The following is a 27,455-nucleotide window of genomic DNA, read 5'->3' on the forward strand; positions in this document are numbered from 1 at the left end:
ACCTAGCTCAGGTAATCACTATGCTGATTTCACTGAGCAGCAACCACTGCAGGTCAATTACCTCACTTTCATAATTTGAAATCAACTTGAATCTGTACCTATGTCTTCTTCCCTACTATTAGTAGGGAAGTGTTGTCAAAAGCCATTTCTCTTTTCTCATTTTACTCATGCTCCTAACATCTGGCATACTGTTCTGCTGGATTTGGCAGCAGCCCACCTGTGGATATTTCACTGACTTCCTCGCTAATCTTTCTTCATCTCCTGTACGTGTTCTTCCTCTATTTGACTTCCGAAGCCCTGGAGTTTCCCAGGGCTTAAGCCTAGATCCTAAATGGTGTTATCTACAATGAGGGCATCTTGGAAGTTGATGCTTCCCACATTCTTATTTCTAGTTTTAATCAAAGATCTCCAAATTAGCAGGATTTTCAACTTCCTTCTCAGCATTTCCATTTTCTCACATAAAACCCCTCTTAATTTTGCCATGTTTAAAATTTCTCCCTTAACCGGTTTCATCCCAGTCTTCCCCATCCTTATAAATGGCATCCAGTCCCTTGTCACTCTCCTCTGCTCCTTCAGTCCTCTCCCCCAACACTTCATCAATACAAATCATCAGCAAATTCAAGACTTTTTATCTTCAAGTTTTGTCTCCGATCCTTCTACTTCTTGTCACTTCCACTACTAGCAGCCCAGTCGTGGCCACCACCATCTCTCACCTAACCTGCCACAAGAGTCTACTGCTGGTTATGCTTCTCCCACCCTGCATCTACTCAAGCCTTTCCCCACAGCAGCCAGAGGAACTTTTCAAAAGTACAAATGTGATCAAGCAAATCACTATTCTATTTCAAATCTTCAATTGCTTCTCAGAGCACTTAAAAGACAAACCTTTCCCCAACTCAGCTTGTGGCACTTGTCTCCCTGCTGCTATGCTCCAGCTATTCTGGCTTCCTTGCTGTCCTTCAAACATGCCAAGCTCTTTATCAATCAGAGCCCAACTGACTCAGAACACTTCACTATACCATTCCAGCCCTTCAATAAATGTCTGGCATTTTCTTTCTTTCTTTTTTTTTTTTTTGAGATGGAGTCTCGCTCTGTCACCCAGGCTAGAGTGCGGTGGTGCGATCTCGGCTCACTGCAACCTCTACCTCCCAGGTTCAAGCAATTCTCCTGCCTCAAGCCTCCTGAGTAGCTGGGATTACAGGCATGCACCACCACACCCGGCTAATTTTTGTATTTTTAGTAGAGAAAGGTTGTCTCCAAGTTGCTCAGGCTGGTCTCCAACTCCCTACCTCAAGTGATCTGCCCACCTTAGCCTCCCAAAGTGCTGGGATTACAGGTGTGAACCACTGCGCCGGGCCAATATTATTTTTTTAAGAAAATACTAATAAAAAGAAACAATTGATATTAAATAAAATTTAACTATTGACTATAAATATATGTTTCAAGAGATTTGAGTGAAAATACCATTCTATGTTAAAATAAAAAATATGACATTCGATAAATATAGTAATAACATGTTCTCAAAGGTTCAAGGGGCTAAAGCTAATGAGAAAAAGTTAAATATAAACACCTTACAATTTACCTAATTACTTGAAATAGAAACTTATGTTCATTCCTGTATTTCTCCATTTTTCCAATTTCTAATGTCTACTTCTTTCCATTTTGTATTTTCTTGTATTGAGGCAATTTAAAGAGGATATGCCAGGTCTTCAGAAAGCCAAGAAATGAACATAAGCACTCTGGAACCTATCTGAACTTAATTTTTCCAAGATTTTTTTAATGGTTAAAAATTGGCTCAACTGGGGATACTAAGAGGAAACATCAGGGGCAAAGGGGATTTGGGTTAAACAGATGGAACAGGATTCTTACTGAAGGCAGGCCAGGCTGATCAGAAATCATCTGGAGGGTGGTGGGAGATAACAAATTTGATCAGATATCAAAGGTGATCAGTACTGAGAGTGGGGGATTCTTTGCAAGTTTCTTCCTAAACCTGAGAGATGTGGGCCAGACTAGGATGAACACTGAAGGCTGAGGCTGAGAGGAGGCTTAGAGGATCCTGACTAGAGTTTGGGCAAGGGGAGAGGCTTTGTCAATGCAAACATGCATTCAGCAATATTACCAAGTACAGATGCATGCACATAAAAATACTGAAAGGAAATATAAGAAAATGTTTAAAAATTTTTAGTGGCTTATTTATTTTATGTAATTTAAATATATGTATATATAAAATTAAGGTGTACTTTGAACACATACTAACACATTCAAAGAATTAAGTATACGTTTGATAATACATAATAGTTACAAAATAAGCAAGGTCTTCATGCAAACGAGTTTAGAATTTCCAGGGTTTATTACTTAGCATTTGATTAGCAGGCCTGTAAATTCTTCTGCTGCCCATTCATTGCCCACTTTATTAAAAATTCCTCAAGTGGATGCATGGGAATGGAAGAAACACTGACTCTTTCCTTCAAAGAAGGAAACAACAAACCTTGTTTGACAACCCTGTCAAACAAGACAAGGACCAAGTGGCCAGTGGTAAGGAAAGTTGGTCAAACTAATGAATGACATTTTAGATTAAAAGTGAATTTTATTTAACCCAATTATTCTTATCCTATGCACACAAATTTGAATTTAAGTTAGCTTGATGCAGATGGTCACCCCATTCCAAAGCATGGGTCCAAATACCCTAAGGTTCCAGGAGGAGCCAGCTTTCTTCAGAAGGTGGCAAGTGCATTGCAAAGTACTGAGGAAAACTTTCTTTAAAGTATCTTTTTTCATCATTCCATATTTTGCTCCTTATAATTGCAACTGCTCTCCTTATACATGTCTTTTTTGAAACTTCTCACTTGTCTAAGACGCTATTGTTCCTGCTCATCTTTTTTTTTTTTTAATAGCATGGTCTCTCTCCCTCGTTGCCATGCTGAAAAGGCTTCTGACTTGCTGTTCTTGCCAGGAAACATTTCTGCAGGGCGTATTGGAGTGGAACTACTTACAGAGTGTCAGGGCAAGTCCTTACATTTGCTTATGCTTAGGACACAACACAGAAGATAATTTTCTAAGTTAAAGATTGTATGATTTTATCTTGACTTCAGAAACTGGTCATACCTTTTTACTTTAGTTTCTAAGAACCTCAGAGCTGAACTTGAAACAACTTTAATAATTCCAATGAGACATTTGTTATTTATCCTTTTTAAAAAAGACTTTTCTAATTTAAATCATTTTATTATTGCTCTAAATTTGCCAGGTTCATTTTAGAATTTTATAAACTGTTTTAAAACTAATTTACATTAAGTTGGAATAAAGTTAACCAAATTAATACAAACATATTTTATTGCACTTCTCTTTATTGTGCTTCACAGATAGGAACATTTTTTCTTTTATTTACAAATGAGATGTTTGTGACAACCCTGGTGAAGCAAGTCTATTGGTGCCATTTAACAAACAGCCTGTGCTCACTTTGTGTCTTGGTTTCACACTTTGGTAATCTTCACAATTTTTAAAATATTTCCTTATTATTATATTCATTACAGTGATCTGTGATCAGTGATCATTAGTGTTATGGGAGGCGGAGTTTGCAGTGAGCAGAGATCATGCCAGTGCACTCCAACCTGGGCAACAGAGTGAGACTCCATCTCAAAAAAAAAAAAAAAAAAAGGAGTTTTTATATGTAGGGTACAAAATACTATCTGACCTTAAGGTGTGTGCAAATTTTTCTGAATTAATTAAGACTTAAATATCAGCAGGAGTGATTGTTTTTGTTACAATCACCAGGTGGGTGATCTGATACTTTCCCCTGAAAAATGCATATACAAAATTTTCACATAATTTAAAAACATCCACAGATACATAGCTATGGATTCAGTTTACGGATCAATAATTCAACTCCTCAGAAGTAAAAGATTACATGAGAAAGTATCTGATATTGAGGTGACAAGGAATAATGTTGAAATGTATCTCATTAAAAAGTGCAGACAGTTGTGGCTAAGACATTGGGTATTACAGAGGTGCATCCATGTGTCCAGTGAGAAGACTTTAAGAATCTGTTTGGGAATAATGAGAACATGAGAATTCCCCTCCCTACCTCTAGCACTCCCCTCCTGCTATTTGGATATTGTGAATTTACCAAACACAGTGATTTAGGTCACTTTTATTATTTCAGAAATTCCAGATACCTTACTACTTATATAAAATAGCCCTTGAAAGGATGCTTACCATTAAATAATGTCTAATACAAAGAAAAGACAAATGTATGTGATCTGTAGTGCTTAGTTATAATACAATCTGAATACTACATTTAAATTTTTTACTCCACTTTCCAAGAAATAAAACATTGATTCTAAATATATTCTCTATTTGTCAAAACAAATAGAAACTATCTAGTGTTTCATTTATAAAAGAAATTAATTAATGGTGTCTCTAAGTTAATTTTTTACTTCTTTTCCCCATATCATTTTTATATTATATAAGAGAGCATATTTTGCTACTCTACCCTGGGATTAATAAACAAAAATTAAGGTATGATATTTAACCCAGGGCTACCACATTTTTTTCAGTGTATTTAGTAGGTTCTCCTAAATCTGGAAAAGCAAACTTCAAATATAAACATAACCAAATTAAAATAACACCTTTTTTCTTCTATTTACTTTATTTCTTGAACTCGGTGATGTAATATGTCTTCATCTGCCTCTGAGAATAAACTTAAAACTACAGAACCAAATTAACATTTTCCCAATTCACATGTAGTGCAATATTTAAGATTTCATCTAATTGAACACGTGTTGGATCAAATTTATAATACTAAAAGCACTCTTCTACATACTGCAATGTCTAGATGGAAGACAAGCTAGTCAGGTGGCAGAGTGAACATCATTCTGGTAGGATTTTTCAAGCTGTCACTTGCAAGATGTTTGGACTGCTGAGAATGTTAGCCATAATTAATTGCAGAGATAGGAGGCTGCAAATGGGTGAGGTAATGTTCAAATGCATGGAATGATGACTAGTCATAGTAAAAGATAATAGATGTGGCCACATTGCTTTGAGAAAATTTAGAGAATATTTTGGGTCACAATGATACATTTCTGCGTTATTTGTGGAATGTTTTCAATGTAATTACATCACACAGGTAGACTTCCAGATCCTGTGTCTAACTTACTTTCCTTGGCTCTGTGGGAGAAAACATATTCTAATGAAGTTCATTTTAAGGCAAATATTTCTTGAAAATACAAAACTGATAGATATATGTATGCAGGTTTCCTTCTTATACATCTTTTATAAACAATGAAGTTGTATTTCTCCTTTAGTGTTTAATGTGTTTCATCAGATAATGCCCTAGAAGTTTTATCAAATTTTTCTTCCACCATTTGAAGGTGTATGAGAGGGAAAAAATGCAGTCTGCCTGCTTCACTAACAAAAGTAGGACAAAGGCCATCACAACTGAAATATGTGAAACACTTGGTTTTATGAATTTCAAGCATTTTATATCTCTACATTTGGACTCGAGTAAAGACATTTCATAGAAAAACAGAAATATTTTTATTTGTTTATTTTTTAATCTTGATAACCTGCAATAGTTTACAGCCAGAATGGCAGCTTTTATATATGTACACTCATTTAAATACAGTTTCATACCGTAAATAGCCATGGGGCAAAATATCTGCCTCTAGGCACAAAAAAAAATCTTTGCCGCTAAATAAACACCTTTAAGTGATACTGCAAAGAATAGATGTGAGGTAATTTTTTACCTAAATGACTCTGGCCTGTATTAAGACATATTCACTGTAACAATTCAAGTTTTAAAATCCTTGTTTTGTAACTCAAAAATATATCTTTTTTACAAAACACATCTTTACATTTATTGCTATTGTACATTTATTTGGCGGGAAACAGGGATGTTTGATGTCTTGCAATGATAAAGCAATCGTATTCAATAGAAAATTGTCTCACATTCTGCATGACTTTTGAACATTCTATAAGACAATTACATAAGTGAAAAACAAATTTGTAGATATTTGAGTACAACCATTTAATATATGAATAAAAGCAGTTCAGAACATTTTAATGTACACTGCATTTTCTGATAGTAAGATTTTAGGTTAAAATAAGATTACACTTCAAAAAGCATACCATTTTGAAAAAAATCATATCACTGCTGCCAATGCCGTTTTCATACTAGTCCAATATATTGCTTATCCATCTGTGTTTATTTGATTTTACTGTTATTACATTCATGGTAATGCTAAAGTACATACATACACACACACACACACACACACACACACACACACACACACACACCCCTAAGGTGTGCAGGGTTTCATCCAAGCTTACTGGTATTAATTAAAAATCAACCAGAGGTAGGGAAAAATAAAACTTATTCAAAAATACTATTGCAATAGGGAGAATATTCCAAACTCGATCTACAGGTGTCTCAGGATCAAACAGGAAAAGGCTTTCCTTTTCTAGGGAAGGACAAGCAGGGCTGGCAGAAGCCTCCTTGGAGAGAAGGACAGGCAGCGGGGTGAGCAGGTGGCAAAACCAGGATGCTCCAATAAAAATAGTTTCTCTGGGAGTCCCGCTCATTTTTGGAGTGAGCTGTTAGCGGGCTGGTCTGTCCTTTAGTGCTTGTTCAGTCTTAGATGGTGAGCCAAGGTCCAGGGGCCTGAGGAGAGGAGACAAGACTGTCTGAAGTTTGATAAAATCAAGTCAATGGGTAGTTATGAGTAATTGTGAGCAATCGGTCAGCTTTGGGCTCAGCACACACCCCACCTTATGTTGTTTACCACAAACAAAACTTGTCCCTAAAAATTTTTAGGAATGGCATCAGACATAGCGAAGGTTTGCAAACTGATTTTCAGGGTTGGGCTGGTCTTCATGTGTTTGTTAACCTTAAGGACTAGGTATATCATTTGTTAAGTGTGTTATTGGACTGACAGCTGCTCTCTATGAAAAGTAGATAATCATTGAATATAATAAAAAGAATAATTATTGAAGGTTGGATAAAGAGGTCCGCGATGGGCGAGTAGGCGGGTGCCACACGCTCCTCGCCTTCTGCTGCCTGCAACTGGTGGCAGCGCTGGAGCAGCAGATCTTTGACTTCCAGGGCCGCCTACCAGTGAGCTCCCACCCTAGCCAATTTCCTGCGCCTCGTGGCGCTCACCCTGGGCATCGTGGGCACCGCAGTGTGGCTGACGCTCCGGGCTGGCCTGACTGCATTTATCACCTGCTTCTACCCGAAAGCTGGACCCAATATCCCCAGACCGCGACTTCCCCAGAGCGTCCAAATGCCCCTGTACCGATACAGGGATGGAGAATCGCCGGGCAGCGGGCGACTACAGTTCTGAACTTCCCCTGGCCATGGGGGGCTGCCGTGCAGTCTTGTCCCTCACTGCCTGCTGCACTGTCCCTGCAAAGAAGCCCTCAGCAGCGCCCGTAGATCCTCCTGGCGCTGCTCCGCTTCCTGTTCGCCAGCTATGGGAGCAAAGTCTTCCTGAAGGAGGAGGCAGCTTTGACTTCATCAGCGGCTTCCACTCCTAGGGATGCCAGGCGCCCCAGAAGACGTCCCGTTGACACCAGCAGCCTCTATGCGCTTCGGGTAGCCCTGCCCTGCCTGCCCTGCCTGCCCTGGCCCTGTGCCCTTGGCGCTGGACTGACCTCGGCAGCCGCGATCTTGGTCAGGACCAGTGGGCACAGCCCTGGGGGCTCGGGACCCACTGCAGCCTGTGAAGGCCCCGTGGCTCTGCACACAGAGAGGCGGAGCAGCAGACTTTGGGACTTGGCCCTTCACAACCAGGACTTCAGAGAGGAATGGGGCGGGTAAGGGAGGGGCCACGGAGTCCGCATTTTAAAAAATTTCAGACTTAGTGTGAGCTGGAGCTTTTCTCCCTTCTCCAGCCTCTTCCTTTCATCCTTCACCCAGCATCCCGCCCCTGTCCAGAGAGAAACAGCAGGAGGGCTTGCCCTTTCTATTCACCGCACTCACTCCCCAGCCTGAGGAAAGCCGGGGGAACTAGGGGCAGGAGTTCTGGTTTCTCATCGCAGGTCCATCAGACTCTGGGTGACAGCTAGCAGAGCCCTAGCCCTCTCGGTGCCTCAGTTTCCCCACCTTGCCATTAAAAGAGTCCCTTGGTAGGTGAGCTCTTCTAGCCTTCTCATATAACTCTGAATTCTGTGGGCTGGGGTAGGATTATAAATCCCATTTTGCAGATGTAGAAACTGAGGCCAAGAGAAGTGAAATGGTTTGCTTGAGGCCACACTGCTAGATTTTGGTGGAAGCAGGCCTCGAACGCAGCGGACTTTCTGTAGTTTGAGCCTCTAAAACCCAGTGTCCTCTCTGAGTTCCGTTTTCAGGCCCCTCACTACATTCACACATCACCGCTTGCCAAGACCTCTCCTCAACCACCATCTTATCAAAGGTGACAAGAGTCACCTTTGCTCCAGTTCCCAGCAAGTTCCTCATCTCCATCAGAGACTGCCTCAGCATGGATTTCATTGTCCATATCATTATCAGCATTTTGGTCAAAGCCATTCAACAAGTCTCTTGGAATTTCAAACTTTCCCACATTTTCCTGTCTTCTGAGACCTGCAAATTGTTCAACCTCTGCCAGTTACCCAGCTCCAAAGTAGCTGGGATTACAGGCACACACCACCACACCCGGCTGATTTTTGTATTTTTAGTTTCATCATATTGGCCAGGCTGGTCTTGAACTCTCGACCTCAGGTGATCCTCCCCCCTTGGCCTCTCAAAGTGCTGGGATTACAGGTGTGAGCCACTGGGCCTGGCTGCTGCTCCTTTTTTTGTAATGGACCTGGGAGATCTTTAGGAATGAGGGAAATGATCATTTCTTTGAATAAGGCAGAATACTAAAGACTAGCCAGCCCTCAGGCTCATGGTGGTTGCTGCTATTCTGTTGAACGTGAACCATAGCCTTTAGAAAGGAGCAAGTCTTTGTGGAATACACAGGATTTGAAGTGCAACAAAGGGGTGGAAACCCAGCTGACCATGATACCTTCAAGTGAGTTTTTCCACCAAATTTGATTATTTTCTCATTTGGCACTTCTTTCTGGGTTTTTTAAGCAGCCCAAAAACTCTAGGTGATTTTACTTTTGTAATTGTATTCTCTTGGGAATGCTCATTCCTGATTCCTCGTTTCACCAAATAGGTGTGTAACCTTCTTGTTTCTGCCTATAATAATTCTGGAGTCTTTAAACAAAACGACTGTGACTTTTCATGATGAGTAGAAGATAGGTTTTACTCATGCTACAATCAATATTAATTCCTTGCAGTTCAAAGACACTGAGGCCCTGTCTAATAATATAGAAGTGGAACTTGGACTTGGGAGATGACTCCTGCCTCTCATCCTCTCTGTGGCTCTGCTTTCTATTATTTTACTCATAAGCTTGTTTTGTCTCCTTGCTGAGAATTGTCAAACATGAAATGTAATTTCAGGCTATAGTGAAGAAAGATGATGTAGGCAGAAGAAATTGGCAATCATTTGGCCTGTACATGTTGCTTTTTGTTTTTTTTCTGGACTTAGGATATAGACCACACCTTGACATTTCTGGCCTTTGAGTCTTTCACAACTGTGATTATAATACATTAGCTCTTCTAGAAGTTAGAAGTGACTTTGGATTAAGTCTTTCATAAGGTGGCTAAATGAATTTATATGGCTCATCACAATTCACTAGATTGGTTAAGCAGGAAGTTTACAGAGATTTTTTTCTTTGCTGTAAATGTTTTTCTAAATTGAAAAACTTCTATTACTGTCTTCTGGAGTACTAGAAATAAGTGCAAGTGATTGTTTTTGGCAGGAGGCCACATAAACATTTCTGCTTCTCTGTGCCTTAGGGGTAGCATTGATATAAATTGTTAAAAATAAAGATTGTAGATAGATAATGTATCAGAGTTTGGGCTCAGCCGTGGTAGCTGCTGTTGACCCAGAGGGACCACTGGGATCCTCACATCTCAGGGCAGCACATCGTTTGCAGCAATGGTTGGTTCTACACAACCTTTTATGAAATTAGGTGAGGCCCTTGCTTAGAATTTTTTAAAAGCTTAATATGAGTTTATATCTCTTTAAATATCAGTTTCTAATATTTTTTTAAAGGCCTATGCTTACAACAAATTTGGGAGATACCCATATGCACTACTAACTAGTGTTCTTTTATGGTGCTTTAGAAATTCTGGCTTACTTGTATTTTTGCTGGCCTTCTACTGATTTCACTCATCAATCAGAAGATATTTGTGTCCACCTCCCTGCTTCCTCTCCGGTGATCTTGTCTATTCTTGGCCATTTTAGAGTTGACTTAGCAGCCTTCACAAAACTGATTGGAATTTCCACTGGGATTAAATTGATAGGTCATTTTTGGGAGACTTTTGCAATACTGAACTTTCCAATCCATGAACTTTACTTATCTGCCCATTTATTATGTTTGTTTTTGGTAGATTACAAAATTATATGATCACTCCAAAAATTACCTTGTCTTTTATAGTAAAACCTTCCATTGTAAACTTCTGGCAATCACTGATCTGTGTTCCTCTAGCATTGCTTTTTTTTCAGAATTTTATACAAATGGAATCATTCAGGATGTAGCCTTTTGAGTCTGGCTACTTTCATGTACTGTATCAACAGTTATTCCTTTTTATTGCCAAATAGTAATCCATTGTGTAAATACTACATGGTTTGCTTATTGGTTTGTCATTGGAGGAATATGGACTATTTTCACTTTTTTGTAAATTATAAGTGGATTGGAATTCACAAAGTGCTTTTTGTCTGAGCATAGGTTTTCATTTCACTTGTGCAAATGCCTAAGGGTAGGATTGCCGAGTCACATGGTCCATGTACGTTTGACTTTATCAGAACCTGCCAAATTGTCTTCCAAAGTGCTGTGCCACTTCTGTTTCTTTAATAAATACAGGGGTATTCAAGCTATCTGTTTCTTCTTGAGTTTTGGTAGTCTGTCTTTCAAGGAATTGATCTATTTCACCTAATTTGTAGAATTTAGAAGCAGATAGTTGTTTGTTTTGTTTTTGTAGTATCCATTATAGCCTTCTAGTGTCTACAGGATTTGGAATAATATTCCTTTCATTTCTGGTATTGGCAATTTGTGTTTTCTCTTCTTCCTTTGTCAGTCTGCTAGATGCTTCCTCATTTGATTGATTTCCACCTCCCACCACCCCTGCAAAGAACCAACTTTGGATTTCGTTGAATTTTTTTCCTTTACTGTCTTTGTTTAAATATTACTGATTTACTCTGTTTTTCTTATGCCTGATTTGAGTTTATTTGGTTCTTTTTTTACTTAAAGTAAATGCTTACATTATTGATTTGATGCTTCATTTCTCATAATTTAGTGCTATAAATTGCCCTGTAAGCACATATTTTGATAAGATGATGTCATATTTATTAAGTTCAAACTGTTTTCCAGTTTGTCTTAAGATATTCTCTTTGACCTATGGGCCATTTAGAAGTACGCCATTTAACTTCTCATATTTGGGGATGTTCTAGAAATGTTCTAGATTCCTAGTTTAATTCTGTCATCAGAGAAAATAATTCACTGAATTTTAATTGTTTAACTTTAGGGTTTGTTTTATGACCCAGAATATGATCTCTCACCACCGCCATCCAGACATTTCTTCAGGTTTTGACGTTTCCCAACCTGTCTGCTGGTTACTTTTCAGAGTACTTGGGTCATTGCTATTTATATTTTGTCCAGAGTTTCAAATTGTGATCAGTGGAAATGACAGGCCGTAGCATGCATACGCCATCCTGGCCAGCATCACAGGCGGTCAGCATATCTTTCTGTTGTTGTTTTGAGACAGGGTCTCACTCTGTTGCCCAGGCTGGAGCACAGTGGCATGATCAGGGATCACTGCATTCTCAACCTGCTAGGCTCAAGTGATCCTCCCACCTCAGCCTCCCAAACAGATGGGTCTATAGGTGTGCTGCCATGCCCAGCTAATTTATATATATATATATATATATATATATATATATATATATATATATATATATATATATTTTTTTTTTTTTTTGAGACGGAGTCTCGCTTTGTCACCCAGGCGGGAGTGCAGTGGTGCAGTCTCCGCTCACTGCAAGCTCCGCCTCCCAGGTTCACGCCATTCTCCTGCCTCAGCCTCCCGAGTAGCTGGGACTATAGGCGCCCGCCACCACGCCCGGCTAATTTTTTGTATTTTTAGTAGAGACGGAGTTTCACCATGTTAGCCAGGATGGTCTTGATCTCTTGACCTCGTGATCCGCACGCCTCGGCCTCCCAAAGTGCTGGGATTACAGGCGTGAGCCACCGCGCCCGGCCCAATTTTTGTATTTTTTATAAAGACGGGATTTTGCCTTGTTGCCCAGGCTGGTCTCAAACTCCTGAGCTCTGGCCATCCTCTCACTCGGGCCTCCCAAAATACTAGGATTATAGGCATGACCACCACACCTGGCCAGTACATCTTAAAAATAATTGCTGATCCATGTTGAATAATGATGGCCTGTAAATATTTTTTCTTGCACTTGCCTTGCTGGGTTTTGAATCAAGGTTATTTTTATTTTAACCTTGTAAAATGAACTGGGGAGTCTTCTTTTTTTATTTGTTTGTGTTGGTGGCAGTTTTTTTTTTTGTTTGTTTGGTTGGTTGGTTTGTTTCTCTTGTATGTTTCATGGAACTTTTTGGTGAAGGCACTTGGGCCTGGAAATTTCTTTATGGGAAGTTTTTTCATTACTGATTCAATATAGTTAATCTATGTAAGTTTCTTTTCTACTTTTTGAGTCAATTTTGATTTTTTTTCCCTAGAAATTCATATCTCACCAAGTATGGTGGATTATGCTTGTAATCCCAGCACTTTGGGAGGCTCAGGTGGGAGGACCACTTGACTACAGTAGTTCAAGACCAGCCTGGGCAATATAGTGAGACTCCATCTCTACAAAAAAATTAAAATTAGCTTGGCGTTGTGGTGGGTGCCTGTAGTGTGAGCTACTTGGAATGCTGAGGTGGGAGGATCATTTGAGCCTGGAAGGTCGAGACTGCAGTGAGCTGTGATTGTGCCACTGCACTCCAGCCTGAGTGACAGAATGAGACCTTGTCTCAAAAATAAAGAAAAAAAAGATTTTTCATCTATGCTTTAAAGTCTGTTGGCATAAAGGTATTCATAATTTTACATTATGAATTTGTTTATTTGAGACAGGGTCTCACTCTGTTGCCCAGGCTGGAGTACAGTGGTGCAATCATGGCTCACTGCAGCCTCCACCTCCCAGGCTCAAGCCACCATCTTGATTCAGCCTACCAAGTAGCTGGGACCACAGGCACGTGCCACCATGCCCAGCTAATTTTTGTATTTTTGGTAGAGACGGGGTTTTGCCATATTGCCCAGGCTGGTCTCAAACTCCTGAATTTGAGCATTCCTTCCACTTCGGTCTCCCAAAGTGCTGGGATTACAGGTGCGAGCCATCGTTCTTGGCCTGCAAGTTATGACTTCCTTTCAGAGTCTTTCTATCTGTAGTACAGTCCTCCTGTGCAAGATTGTTTTTTGAATGTTTTTTCTTGACAAATCTTGCTAAAGGTCTGTGAATTTTATAATGTATTTTTAAAGAACCAGGTTTTAGTAGGGCATGGTGGCTCATACCTGTAATCCCAGCACTTTGAGAGGCAAAGGTGGGAGGATCGCTTGAGCCTGTAAGGGGGAGGCTGTACTAAGCTGTGATTGAGCCACTGCACTCCAGCCTGGGCAACAGAATGAGACCCTATCTGAAAACCAAAAAAACCACAAGTTTTAGCTTGGCTGATTCTATTGTGTGTTTCTTTTGTATTTCATTTGTTTCTTATGTTTTTCCTTTTTCTTTCTTTGAATTTAACTTGTTCTTTGTCTGATTTATTGACTGATGCTTAGTTTTTTTTTTTTGGTTTTTGTTTTTTTTTGAGACGTAGTCTCACTCTTTCACCAGGCTGGAGTGCAGTGGCACAATCTCGGCTCACTGCAAGCTCCAGCTCCCGGGTTCAAGCGATTCTCCTGCCTCAGCCTCCTGAGTAGCTGGGACTACAGGTGTGTGCCACCACACCCAGCTAATTTTTGTATTTTTAGTAGAGCTGGGGATTCATCATGTTGGCCAGCACAAAGTGCTGGGATTACAGGCATGAGCCACTGTGCCTGGCCAGTGCAAGTGTCTTCAGCCAGCTTCATTTACTCCCTAACTCCTTGCCTCAGGTTCTGCATCCGTAAAGTGAGGTCACTAGGAGTATTTACCTCAGAGGGCTGTTGCCACGGAATAAGAAAACTCTTAGTCACATTCTGTGTCATGAGAAGGTTACTTAACCTTGAAAACCATTTCCTTGTCTGGTAAATGTGGCTGTAATGAAATCGACCCCATTCACTGTTGTGAGGATTAAATGAGATGATGTATGCAGAGCAACTAGGACAGTGCCTGGGAAAGTGCTACTCATGATCATTTATCTTCAGTTTAGAACAATATATACTTGCTTGTTTAAAAAAGGAGGTAATAGAGAAAAGGTATTGAGAAAAATAGGAGAGGAGAAAATCACTCACATTCTCACCATTCAGTGATTCAGCCCAGTATCATCAATGTTTTGTTTGGTTGTTTTTGTAGGTGTAGGATTTTTTTTTTTTAAACGTAATTTTCCTGCATATGCAGTTTTGCATTTTTAACCCAAACTTAATGTTCTTTTTAATGTTCTTGTACTTACAAAGATTTATCCTGTTTTTAGATTGATATCTCACCTTGACAGAAATGAGATAAAATTTTAAAATATTCATTTGGTGGCTTTCACAGTATTATTTGATCTCTAGGGTCTCCTGTGAGTTTGCTATCTTATAGATGAAGAAAGATACTAGTGTGGCTGAGTCACATGCAGAATTTGGAGGAGCATGGTGCTGAATGGGCTTTGATGATTGTAGGGGCCACAACTGGAAAAGTAGATGTAAAATGGTGAGGTTGATCCCTCTGACACTTTCACATGCTCAGTCACGCATCTAGAACATGTAAGTTGGATCCTGTGCCTAGAGAGGTAGGTTTCTGAGCCAAGGCATATTCCAAAAATTGAATGAGAAGCTGGCTTTCCCAGGCACAGTGAGCCCTCCCAGCTCACTAACTCCTGAATCATACCTCCTGCCCCTAGCCAGGTTTATCTAGGACTTGAGCACAAAGAAAAAGTGGGAGCATCTGTGAACAAAAAATATCTTGAAAAACTAGTTAAGTGGTATCATATATTTGTGGGATGGGTGATTTCAAAACCAAGTCTAAAAGGACAGGACCTTGCTCATTGACAATTTATTGTCTGATGCAATGTTTCTTAATCTTTTTGGGTCTTGGCCTTTGAGAATCTTTTGAAGTATATGGGCTCTTTTCCCAGAAGAACACTCTCATGTGTATATAACACAATTTTGCATCCAATCTTAGGGACATTAGTTATATATTGGTGTAAAAAAAAAACCCCAAACTTAAGGCTTAAAGGAACAATAGATGTTTATTATCTCACAGTTTCTGTGGTTCAGAAAGTCAGTAACATCTTAACTGGATACTTCTGACTCAGAGTCTCCCAGGAGGTTGCAATCAAGATGTTGTTGGGGGGAAAGGGGCAGGTTCAGTAGCTCATGCCTGTAATCTCTACACTCTGCGAAGCAAAGCCAGGAGGATTACTTGAGCCCAGGAGTTTGAGACCAGCCTGGGCAACACAGTGAGACCCTATGTATTAGTCAGTTCTCACACTGCTATAAATACATGAGACTGGAGAATTTATAAAGAAAAGAGGTTTAATTGTCTCACAGTTCCACAGGCTGTTCAGGGAGCATAATGCTGGCATCTGCTCGGCTTCTGGGGCAACCACAGGAAACTTTCAATCATGGTGGAAGGTGAAGGGGAAGCAGGCACGCCTTACATGGCCAAAGCAGGAGCAAGAGAGAGAGGGGGGAGGTGCCACACACTTTTAAACAATTAGATACGGTGAGAACTCTAATGAGCACAGCACCAAAAGGGTGATGCTAAATCATTCATGAAAGATCCATTCCTGTGATCCAGTCACCTCCCACCAGGCCCCACCTCTAACATTGGGGATTATAATTGAACCTGAGATTTAGGTGGGTACACAGACCCCAACCATATCATCCCGTCTCTATAAGAAATAAAAAAGTTAGCCAGGCATGGTGGTGTGTGCTGGTGGTCCCAGATACTCAGGAGGCTGATGTGGGAGGATCACTTGAGCCTCGGAGGTCAAGGCTGCAGTGAGCTATGATTGCAGCACTGCACTCCAGCCTGGGTGACAGAGTGAGACCCTGTCTCAACAACAACAAAAAGATGCCTGGGGTTGACATTATCTGAAGGCTTGACTGAGTTGACTGAGGCTGGAGAATCTACTTCCAGTCACATGCTAGCAAGTTAGTGCTAGCTGTTGGCAGGAGGCCTCATGCGGTCCTCCCCATATGGCTGCTTTGATGTCCTCATAACATCGTGCTTGTCTTTTTATGACCTAGCCCTGGAAGTCACATTCCACCATTTGTGCATTTCCTATTGGTCACATAGGTCAGTCCTATTTAGTGCATAGGGCAAGGTCTGAGAGGGGAGTAGTGCTGACTGCCCATGCCCTCTCCTGGTGCACGCCGCTTCCAGCACCCAGAAGCTCTCCTAACTCCATTATTTAGGGTTTTCATATGGGATTTCATTACATGGGTATGACTGATCAAATCACTGACCAATGCTGATTGGATCAATCTGCGGTCCCCCTCTTGTCCTTGGAGGTCTAAGGGTGGGGCTGAAAACTCCACAACTCTAAGCGTGGCCAGCTCCTTCCTTGAAACTGCCTCCGTGCTCACCTTCAGTCACCTCATTAGCATAAACTCTGGGATGGCCAAAAGGGGCTTCTTATAAATAACAAAAGGTATTCCCATTGCTTAGGAAGTTCCAAGGGGTTTAGGAGCTCAGTGCCAGGAACTGGGGACAAAGACCAAATATGTATATATATATATAAATACTACAGTAGTGAATTTTATATAGCAAACATGCATTATTTTTCTTTTTGGCTAAAATTTTTTTCTAGTTATAAAACTGGTACACACTCATTGCAGAGGACTGGGGGAAAGAGTAAAATATTAAGAAAAAAATAAAAATCACTTGCCATCCTGTCACCTAGTATTTTCTTTCTAGTTCTTTTCATGCAGTTATATATAACATTTTGATCTTTCTTTTTATGTTACAGAAGTCATATTCGCTTATTGCAGAGTAATCCAAAGAGTACAGAATGTCTAAAGTTAAAAAAGTTATTTAAAAAAAAGATCCTTGCCTGGGAGGAACTTTCTATTGTAGGTTGAGAGGGGAGATAGAGGGGCTGTGGGTCAGAGGATGCCCTGGTCAGGGTTGGGTGCCTGTGTCTCTTTGGAGGCAGCAGAGGTCTGCACAGCAGTGTATTACCATTATAGGGAAATGGGGGGTGGGGTGAGATGTGTGGAAGGGGAATTAAACTGCCAAGGAGAAAACAATTATTTTTATGTTGAGAAGCATTATTTTCAGGGGTCAGAAGCCCTTTGTGGGGCAGAGGGAAATTAAGGAGGTATTTAATAAACAGGTGCAGCTGAATGTGTGTGGTTAAAGTGCAATGCAGTAGTTATTTATTTGTCCGGATTGTTTATAACCTGCTTCCAGCCTAGACAAGTAGATTTGACCCTGCTGTCCTGGCTCATTCAGGCCACTTAACACTGTTTACCTTTGGGTGGGGAGGACATGCATGATCCGCTGGCTGAGTGCCTTTGTAAGGTCTGTAAATAGGATGCATTCTGGTTAAACTCATTATTGCATCACAAAAGCCAGTATCTGATGGGTCTCAGCTCTTTTCTTTTGCACTGGGGAAGACTGGAGGAGAATGAAACTTCCTTGAACCAGTGATTGGGTCTCTACCAAAGAGAGAAACTTAAAGCTAGTGAGAGCCTTAAGATATTTCATTTGAGCACTTGGCTGGCACCATGTAGGTAGAGACACTTTAAAGTAACAGTGCTTTGCTACACCTGATTTGAATCATCTGTGGAACTTCAAAAAAAATCCTAATTAATCCTAAGACCAGTTATGTCAGGTGGGGTCCAGGCACTGTTATTTTTTTAAAGCTCCCCAGGTGATTCCAGTGTAGGTCCAGGACTGAGAAGCAGTCTTTGAAGATGCTGGTGTACCCTGACCTGCCTCCAGCCTTCTTTGCAGGAGATGGATGGGGGTTGGTTGTAGTTGCTCTGTCATAGAACACTGCAATTCAAAGGATACCTAATGTTATGAATGTAGGTAAATTGTTTGCAAAATGTTCTGTGTTTCAGGAATACTGCAATCATTTGATTCAAATGTCACCATATGTGTGTGTGTATACAGTCATGGGTCACTTAATGATGGGGACATGTTTTAAGAAATGTGTGGTTAGGCAATTTCATTCTTGTGTGAACATCATAGGGTGTATTTCAACAAACCTAGATGGGATATATATTTTCATTTATATATTTTATTATGGAAAATCAAATGTCCCAGCACTGTTACTAAATAGCAGTCATTTCCCCTACTTGATCTGCCACGCCAACATTAAGTGCCATATATTAGATCTCTATATATGCTCCATTATAATCTTACAGGATCACTGTTGCACATGTGTTTCCTCACTGACTGAAATGTTATTCAGTGCATGACTGTACATATAGTAAAAATGTTATGCAGCATATTTTAACATACTGATATTACTAATGAGTTGTCCTCATGGTGACTTTAAGTATCATAATTAATGCCATCAACCAGAATATATCAAATAAATTCAGATACCACTTGTTCTGTTTATTTCCTTCCCCTGCCAATTTTTTATTTTTCCTGATTCTGCTGAAGCCAAGATGGGGTTCTGTGTAAGATTTTGTTTGTGAGGAAAGGTTCTGCATGAATTAAAGTTTTGCAAGCCATGGGCATTTCATTGTATGGGCCGTTTTGAGGTCTGTCATCTTGCAGATTAGATTAGCTTACACTGAGGCACAGTCACCTGCTGGGCTGGGCAGAGAGCTGCGCTCCACTAGTATTTGAGCTGTCCCGGCTGTTCACCAGCTGGATCCACTTCAGATAGGCATAGCCAGGGCAGCCGCCATTCCCATTTGTGGGGGAAAAGGGAAGCTATCACAAGAATGGGCTGCAGCTGTGGGATGAGGTGGGCAGCCCAGCGATGGTGTCATTGTCAAGGGGCCATTGAAATGTCCTTAAGCAGTCATTGGCCAAATCCTGTCCTCTATGGATCCAGAGCCACAGAATGTTCCAGCAGAAATATGTCTTAGCCAGCAGCTCTTTATTGAGGACTGATTGTGGGCTAGCCTCTGTGCTAGGGTCTTTACAGATGTTACTAAATCTTCTCAATAACCCTATGAGACAGGCATTATTATCCCCATCTTACTGATGAGAAAACTGAGGCTTAGAGAGGTTAAGCAGCTTATCCAAGACCACAGTTAATAAGTGACAAAGCCAGCATCGGAACCCATGCTAGTCCTCTCTAAAGCCTTCTTAGAAATCGTGTGATAGATGAGAAGATCAAGGTCTGGAGAAGAAAAGCAAGTTGTCTGAGATGACACAACCAGCTCTAATTGGTGGCAAAGCTGCGCCTATAACTCACCTGCGCTTTTCACAACCTGCAGTACTTGACCACTGCCGAAATGAAGAGGCAGCGGTGTGCCCCTCCCACCTTCTGAGTGGCTCAGGCACAATCAGTGTTGAGTTGGCATGAAATGAGAACTTAAACTCACCATGCCACTTTAAGAAGAACATGGAGAAGGCAGGCAGAAGTGACCTTGGAGAACAGTATCTGAGCCAGAAGGCAGGAGGTCAGCGGGGGAGTCTTGAGTGGGAAACTCAAGGGTAGCCTGACTGTCCTTGTCACAGGTTTAGCTGGGCACTGTTAGTTCCCCCCTTTGTCAGTTTGTGGGAATCTGGGTATCAGGGATCTGTGTCAGCCCTTCATATTTGTATTTGGGTGTGCTCAGCTTAAAACGATAGCAGCCTGCAGGAGCTCAGCTCTGCCTCCATTTATGGAGGGAAGAGAAACTAAGGAATGCTCCTTGGGGTGGTGTTGGGGAGCAGCTACATGGGAAAATGAAGGGTGCAGCACCAGTAAAAAGGTGCTCCCAGGACTCCCTCCCAACAGCACTCGGACCAAGGAAGAAGCATTTAATTTCAGCTAGATTTCTAGATGGTTGCTTTTATTTGTTTTCATCTGAATTTGTGCCAAGGATTCAACTTTTCCTGCTTATTTTATTAAAAACTTTATACACAGCATTAATAAATAGATATAAACTGCCATATACATGACAAACAGAGGGGCTAAATGAAATTCCCAAGGGTCAGCTGTTGAGTAAGTAACAAAAGCACATCTTGGCATGATCAAATTCCCATATATGCAAATTAGGGACAGTGCTTTACCACAGAGTGTTTTAATTAATATTTATGAATCACAGAGTGCCTTTGAAAGGGCCAGTAAGCTGTTTATATTATTATCATGTCACACAAATAACAAACCCTTTGGAGATTGCTGCCTACTTTGCATTTTGGTCTGAGAAGTAAGTGAGCATGTTGCGTGTGTTTGTCTCCCTCGTAGGTGTGGTGTCAGCACAGCGGCAGGTCACCGTTCAGGAAGGACCCTTGTACCGCATGGAGGGCTCCCACATCACTATCTGGTGCAAGGTGAGTGGCTACCAGGGACCTTCTGAGCAGAATTTCCAGTGGTCCATTTACCTGCCTTCGTCGCCAGAGCGAGAGGTGCAGATCGTCAGCACCATGGACTCTTCCTTCCCCTATGCCATCTACACCCAGCGCATCCGCGAAGGGAAGATCTTCATAGAAAGAGTCCAGGGGAACCCAACCCTATTGCACATCACAGATCTTCAGGCCCGGGATGCCGGAGAATATGAATGCCACACACCCAGCACCGATAAGCAATACTTTGGGATTTACAGTGCAAAGATGAACCTAGTGGGTAAGGAGAAGCTGTCTTCACGTTGCCAGCGTCTGGCCTGACTCAGTTCTTTAGTAGTGTAATTTTGCTTTATGCCATGCATTTGACTTAAAAAAAAATCCCCAAACTCCCAACATATTTTAGGGGTCAACAGATAGCACAAGGAAACTAAATTTCTGTGTTCACTTCTAAATAATAGGTGGTTGAGGGTGAAACTTTAAAAAGATCTAATGCAGATGTTAAGAATTTCATAAGTTAACTAACCCTGTAACTGGTGAAAAGGGATATGAAAATATAAGGCAAGGACGTTTGTGGTTGATGATCTCAATGACAAGGAAGGTGAGACTTATGACATCAGTTGGAAGAGAGGAGAAACCTCTCGGAAGGATAGGCCTTTGGGTAGCTCTGAGACCCACGGGGCACTGCTGAAGCAGGAAGCACATGCGGCTGCGGGTCCTTGCTCAGACCTTGTACATTGAAGGTCCTTTGGCTCCATGCGTAAGGAACTATGAACTGGCTGTCTCCCTTGTTGCTCCTTAATGCTGAAGGAAACATGAGGAAGAGGGATGCAGGAGCTTCCAGTGTGGGCAGCACTGGTCACAGTGTTTGCCAGTGTCAAAGGGTTAACCGTATCAAGGCTGTTCTGTTTTTCTGCCTATCTTAATGTCCAGTTTTTATTATCACAGCTAAGCAGTGGGTCTTGCTAGTTCTTTTATTAATACACATACTATCATTTGTTTATTTTTCCTTTCTCTAACTAGTCTGTGTCCCAGCAGGAGACCTTTTATTTTTTGTGTGTGTATGTGTTTGTGTGTGTGTGTGTGTGACAGAGTTTCGCTCTTGTTGCCCAGGCTGGAGTGCAATGGGGCTCACTGCAACCTCCACCTCCCTGGTTCAAGCAGTTCTCCTGCCTCAGCTTCCCGAGTAGCTGGGATTAGAGGCATGCACTACCATGCCTGGCTAATTTTGTATTTTTAGTAGAGACGGGGTTTCTCCATGTTGGTCAGGCTGGTCTCGAACTCCCGACCTCAGGTGATCCACCTCCCTCAGCCTCCCAAAGTATTAGGATTATAGGTGTGAGCCACTGCACTTGGCCGTTCCCAGCAGGAGACCTGTAAGACCCAATCCTTGGGTGAGAACAGGGAGAAAACACATACTAGTTGTGACTAGGGTACTCTCATCATACAGAGAGGTGGTGCTATTTAATCTCCAGAAAGGTGCAAGCAAGGATCAGGGTATGATTCTGACCAAGGGATCACGGAGAAAATCTCTTCTCTTGCCTGAATCTCTCCAGACTGTGGCTTCCTTCCAGTGAGGACCCCTTTGATCGATGAATTACGTGAAAATTAAACCCACTAAAAATAGGGTATGATGATTATTGTTTCTACCAAAAATGGTTTTTTAAAAAATCATCTTCCTAGGGCTGCATTGCTGAAGTAAGTTACAGGATGGGGATGTGGGAAGGAAAGAAAGGATGTTGTATAGAAATGTAAAACTAAAAGTTCCAGGAGGTATTTCCATTAGAGGATCAGTCAGAAGTGAAGTTAAAGTATCTCAAAGCAGTGCCAGAATCAACAACAAATGTTATTTGACCTATAAGACAATTGTTTAAAGACAGTATTTTCAGGGAGTTCATTTATTATGTAATATGAAATACACCCCATGTTTTATCCAAGTGTTATTAAAATTCGAGACAGGTAAGTGTAAGCACCAAATAATGCATTTCCAAATCTGAACAGAAAACTTTCTGTTTATGTGCATTTGGGGCTGTCTGTGGCCTTTAATCGATGGTTCAAGGATGACTGTTAGGGATGCAGTGCAGTGACACCTGCGTGGAATGGGAGCTTAGCTCCGGGAGTCTCCGATTCTGTGGCTTTCTGACTGCAGTCTCAGGACATTTCTGTGTTGCAGTGATCCCAGACTCCCTGCAGACCACTGCCATGCCCCAGACTCTGCACAGAGTGGAGCAGGACCCACTGGAGCTCACTTGTGAGGTGGCCTCGGAGACCGTTCAGCACAGCCACCTGTCTGTGGCCTGGCTCTGGCAGAAAGTTGGCGAGAAGCCCGTGGAGGTCATCTCCCTGAGCCGAGATTTCATGCTTCACTCCGGCAGCGAATATGACCAGAGGCAGAGCCTGAGGGAGGTGCTGCTGGACAAGCTGGGGAGGACCACCTTCCGCCTCACCATCTTCCACCTGCAGCCTTCTGACCAGGGCGAGTTCTACTGCGAGGCCGCCGAGTGGATCCAGGATCCGGATGGGTCATGGTATGCTATGACCCGAAAGCGTTCCGAGGGAGCCGTGGTCAATGTCCAGCCAACTGGTCAGTCCCTCTGAGCCTCTTGTCCTGTCCTTTACTTGGTGGTGAAAGCTGTCAGATACTGGGAGAATGTGGAGACTCCTTCTTTGGGCACCTCTACCAGGACAGCAGGTTTTCATGTGAAGTTAAAGCCTGTCTTGTTGCGGCCGGAGGGAGCTGAGGGATGTGCGGGACATAGGTATCCTAAGACCTGAGTCACAGGCAGGTGCCACACAGACTGAATCCTGCTTAGAGACATGCTTTCTTCCACCTACGTGGTGTTTACACTTTTTTGAATTAGAAACTCATTTTAAAAATTGGGAGATTTCTGAGAAACCATTTGTATCTTAAAACTCTGGGCTTTCATTCCCATTAGCAACAGTTGCTGCCCCGTTTAATGATGTTGCCTTCCTTGGGTACCCATCCGGTTTCATTTGCAGAAGCCATTTGAGATAATGAGACTTCCATCCAAGGTCTAACATTATGAACTAGAGAAATTTTGGCTTAAATTATTATTTTTTTATCTAATAATAGTCTTTGGTGATATTTTGTAATTTCCAAAATGCTTTATCACATATTACTTCACCATCCCCCAGACGTTCTGTGAGGTGAGTAGGTGGTAGTACTCCTATTTTGCAGGTGAGGATGCTGAATGCAGATTACTTTATGTTGGGGCTCAAGAGGAGTCATAGGGCATGTGGATGAGGCCAGTCTGAGAGTACCAAGTTCCACTGTAGATGTTTTCTTAAGTGAAGGCCTGGAAGGGGTCCTGAGGAGGTTGCATGATGTCTTTAGACACCATCATTTGTCTTGAGGCAAAATGATGGTGGCACAGCCAGCTGAAACCCTCCCTGACTTCTCTTGGTATCTCCTGTGGCCCCAGACTCTACTCCCCAGTCTCATGAGCCCACCAGGCTCCAGGCCAGAGCTGACAGCTGTTGCTGGCTGCCTCTGCTGGGCTGAGGGCAGGTTCTCACATGGGCCTTCAGTTCCCCCAGCTTTGGTTGGAGCGTGGTTGTTGTGCCATCACTAAGTTGGTGATGAGTGGCCTGAAAGCCTTTCCTTGTGCGGATGCTCACTTCCAGTGAGGACTGTGGTGGTTCTGGTGAGTGAGTGTGGCTTTGTGGGAAATGAGCTGGTGAGTTGCAGTACAGGTGGGGTCCTTCTTCAGGACCTGTCTCTTGGGCTCCCTGTCCCATTTGCTGCAGTTAGTTGTCTGGGTCTTTGCATACTTTCTCTGCCATTCTAGAGTAATGCCTCAGACTCAGCTAACAGTACACATTTTGGGGCTTCTTCCCAGAAGTCTTCAATTGGAGGCTCCTGGGATGGGACCTGGGAAGCTGGATTTCTGGCATGCTTCCCAGGTGATTCTTCTGCTATCTACATTTTTTTCAAGCAAAGCTTCTAGGGCAGAAGCAATTCTCTGGACATCACTTTAATAAGTCATCTAATGGATGTGAAATCTTTTACCATAGGGGTTGGTAGGGATAGGGAGCACTTTATCTGCTCTGTAGGACATTTAGCAGCTTCTGGATTTTTCAGTATTAAAAAATCTATGCAAGGGGCTTTATTTTATATTTATCCTTTCCCTTCCTGGATAGTTTTAAGATCAACTTCAAAAATTTGGGCCAAATTTTGAGTCTTAATGCTTTTAAATTAGGTTGCATCAGTTAATCTTCTTTATTTTAATCTTACCAATTTGGAATTAGAACTTTTTGAATTTACCCTGAAAATGTATCTAGACTAAACCATCAAAAGGAAAACTAAGTGAAAAAAAAGTTGATGACTTCACTCTGCATTCCTGTGCTGTTTAGGTTCAGCGGTTGCATCTCCAACTCTACCCTTCTCAGTTTATTTCAGTAAACATGTAGCCAGTCTCCACAGCATTGAAGGTGTGATGGTGATAGGCATTAAGGGCTTCAAAAATGACTAGCACTGGTCCCTGCACTTAGGCAGACCTGAGAACCAATGGACAAGTAAAATGTGCTAAGTGCATTGATAGCATTTGTATAGAGTGCTCTGGGAATACCGGAAATAGGAAGTGTTCTTGCAACCATAGTTTTCTCTGAATGGGATGGTTGATAAGACAAATCCAGGAACACCAATAAGTTTCTTGACTTGAACTGAGTCTGGAAGCTTGAGGAGTCAGCAGTAGAAGAAGCATAAAAGTGCAAAAGTGTTTGATATGTTTGGCAAGCAGAAAGGAGTCAAGTATGACTAGTTCCAGATGTTGAGTTCCAGATGTGTGTGATAAGAGAAAAGGGAGCCCAAAGCCCCAAATGCAGTGATATAGAGCCGGGGCTTGACTCTGTGGGCCAAGAGTTTTCAAGCTGTTCTTGGAACCCTGGAAGCCCCTCAAAGGTGCCTAGGAGGTTAGACATGGGTGTGTGTTGGTGTTCATGTGCACGTGTGCATACCCAGGAGTGCAGGGAGAAGGCATGCGAGGGCCTGGGTGGTCCCCCCTTGCTTCAACTATGTTTGGCAGCAGAAGATTGTATATAAATAAAAAGTCCCCTTCCTTTGTCCTCTTCTTCATAAAGTTTGAAGACCTCTGCTGCAGACAGCTGGAGAGGAGGTAGAGATTTTTAAGCAGGGAGTAAGACAATCAGATCAGGGTTTCAGAAAGAAAAACCTATGGAGGCCACCTGGAGGTTGATTAAATCCGTTGCATCTGAAGCCAAGAGACCAGGTAGAAAAGAGCTAATAAGAGCCAAGGCTAGGTCAGTGGGTGCCAGAGGTGAAAGAATAAAGAGCACAATGGAAGGAGGGGTCCAACTGTCTAGAAGCCCAGGGGCTGGGGCTGTGGCTCTGGGGGTTCCTTGAACTGTGGGAGGGAAGGAACAATAATGAGGACATGCGGGACCTTTGCATTTGTGGCAGCATTGGCTGCCTTTTCTTTTTGTAAATTCTAATGAAAGAGCCCATCCATCAGATAGACTCTGATAGAGATGCTCAGTATGCGAAACACCCAGTGGGTCCTCAGACATAGGGGTCTGGGGCTCAGAGACCGAGCCTGAGAGTGATCAGGGCCCTGGAAGAGCCCATGGGGTTAAAATAGGAAAGGGCCTGGGAGAACAGCAGCAGTAAGAGGTGACCAGAGAAACAGGTGAGAGAGTGGAACAGAGTGGGCAGGCCAGCAAGAAGAAGAGCAGGAGAGAAGGGATCATAGAGCAGGCTCAGAGGCCTCAACCTGCTTAAGGAAAGCCTTTGGTTAGGATGGGGGTAGGGGTAGGGGTAGGGTGGATCATTCGTGACATTTGCTAAGTCAGTGAAGCCTAATTTCAGTGAGATGAAGTGGAAGGGGTATTGGAAAAAGCACAGGTCAGTTTCTAGAGAGGTAATTGACTGGGCATAACCAAGGGCAGAAACGGGGGTGATGTGGGTAAATCTTGTGTCTTCAACCTGGGAACATGAAGGTGTCACCAAGGCATGGGGGGATTCCCCTGAGATAAGCAGAGTCTTTGGCCGCTGAAAGAAGAAAGCCAGAGTTACAGCCAGGCTAACCTGGAGCAATGGAAAGGTCTGAGGTCTAGGGTACCCCTTGCACAGCTCCAGTGGTGTTTATGTGGAAGGAGTGCTTCTCTGTCATTGATGTCGGGTTATAAATGACTAATTGGGTTGACGTGAGAGATAATATCCAGCAGATAACACGGGGACTGTCCCATATGGGTGTGTTCATCCAGGCAGATGGTGGCAGAGTGAAATGTGCTTCCTTCAATCCATGCCTCTTAAGACTGGTCTCTTGGGAGCTGGAAGCTGTGACGGCAGCTACTTCATTGGAGGGGAGGCCCTGGAGTTGATGACGTGGTTTTCCCTGTCAGGAAGTTTGGCTGCTAGAGGAAGTAGTTAGGTCACTGGAAAGAAGGGGTGTTTGCAGCAGGACACTGGCCTATATCGGGGGGAGGGGCTGGAGAACCTGAGGAGCGGGAGGGTAAAGCTGAGCTGGGGCTGGAAAAGAGGAATGTGGATGCTGCTCATGCGTGACTCTTATGTTTTCTCGGGGAAACAGAAACCTCGTCCGCTTGAAGAGTGCCTAGGACGGGATGAATGGGCAAGATCTTGAAGATAGTGGGAAAGACTAGACATGCCAGTCTAGGGAAGGCAGACAAGGTCAGAGCTAATGAATCTACATGGAATTCAAACATCTCTGCCATGAGATTTTTTCCACCTCAGTTTTCTTTTTAGAGGAACAGAGCTAGAACTGGGCA

The 27,455-nt window shown here is 42.3% G+C and overlaps 2 protein-coding genes across 2 annotated transcripts in view; one reads left to right on the forward strand and one right to left on the reverse strand.

Annotated features, from left to right (window-relative positions):
- Positions 1-1,626, reverse strand: part of LOC129530544 (histone-lysine N-methyltransferase 2C-like) — a 43,635-nt gene extending 42,009 nt beyond the window's left edge. Inside the window, exon 1 of the mRNA XM_063696137.1 lies at positions 1,580-1,626. Coding sequence (XP_063552207.1) covers positions 1,580-1,626 — 47 coding nt within the window. The remainder of the gene's footprint in view (positions 1-1,579) is intronic.
- An 18,938-nt stretch (positions 1,627-20,564) lies between these two features.
- The window catches only part of LOC129530543 (immunoglobulin superfamily member 3-like), a 39,320-nt gene continuing 32,429 nt past the window's right edge, over positions 20,565-27,455 (forward strand). The window contains 2 exon segments of the mRNA XM_063696138.1: positions 20,565-20,970; positions 22,861-23,271. Coding sequence (XP_063552208.1) covers positions 20,565-20,970; positions 22,861-23,271 — 817 coding nt within the window.

The sequence above is a fragment of the Gorilla gorilla genome, chromosome 12, assembly GCF_029281585.2.
Source record: "Gorilla gorilla gorilla isolate KB3781 chromosome 12, NHGRI_mGorGor1-v2.1_pri, whole genome shotgun sequence".
Taxonomy (NCBI): Eukaryota; Metazoa; Chordata; class Mammalia; order Primates; family Hominidae; genus Gorilla; species Gorilla gorilla.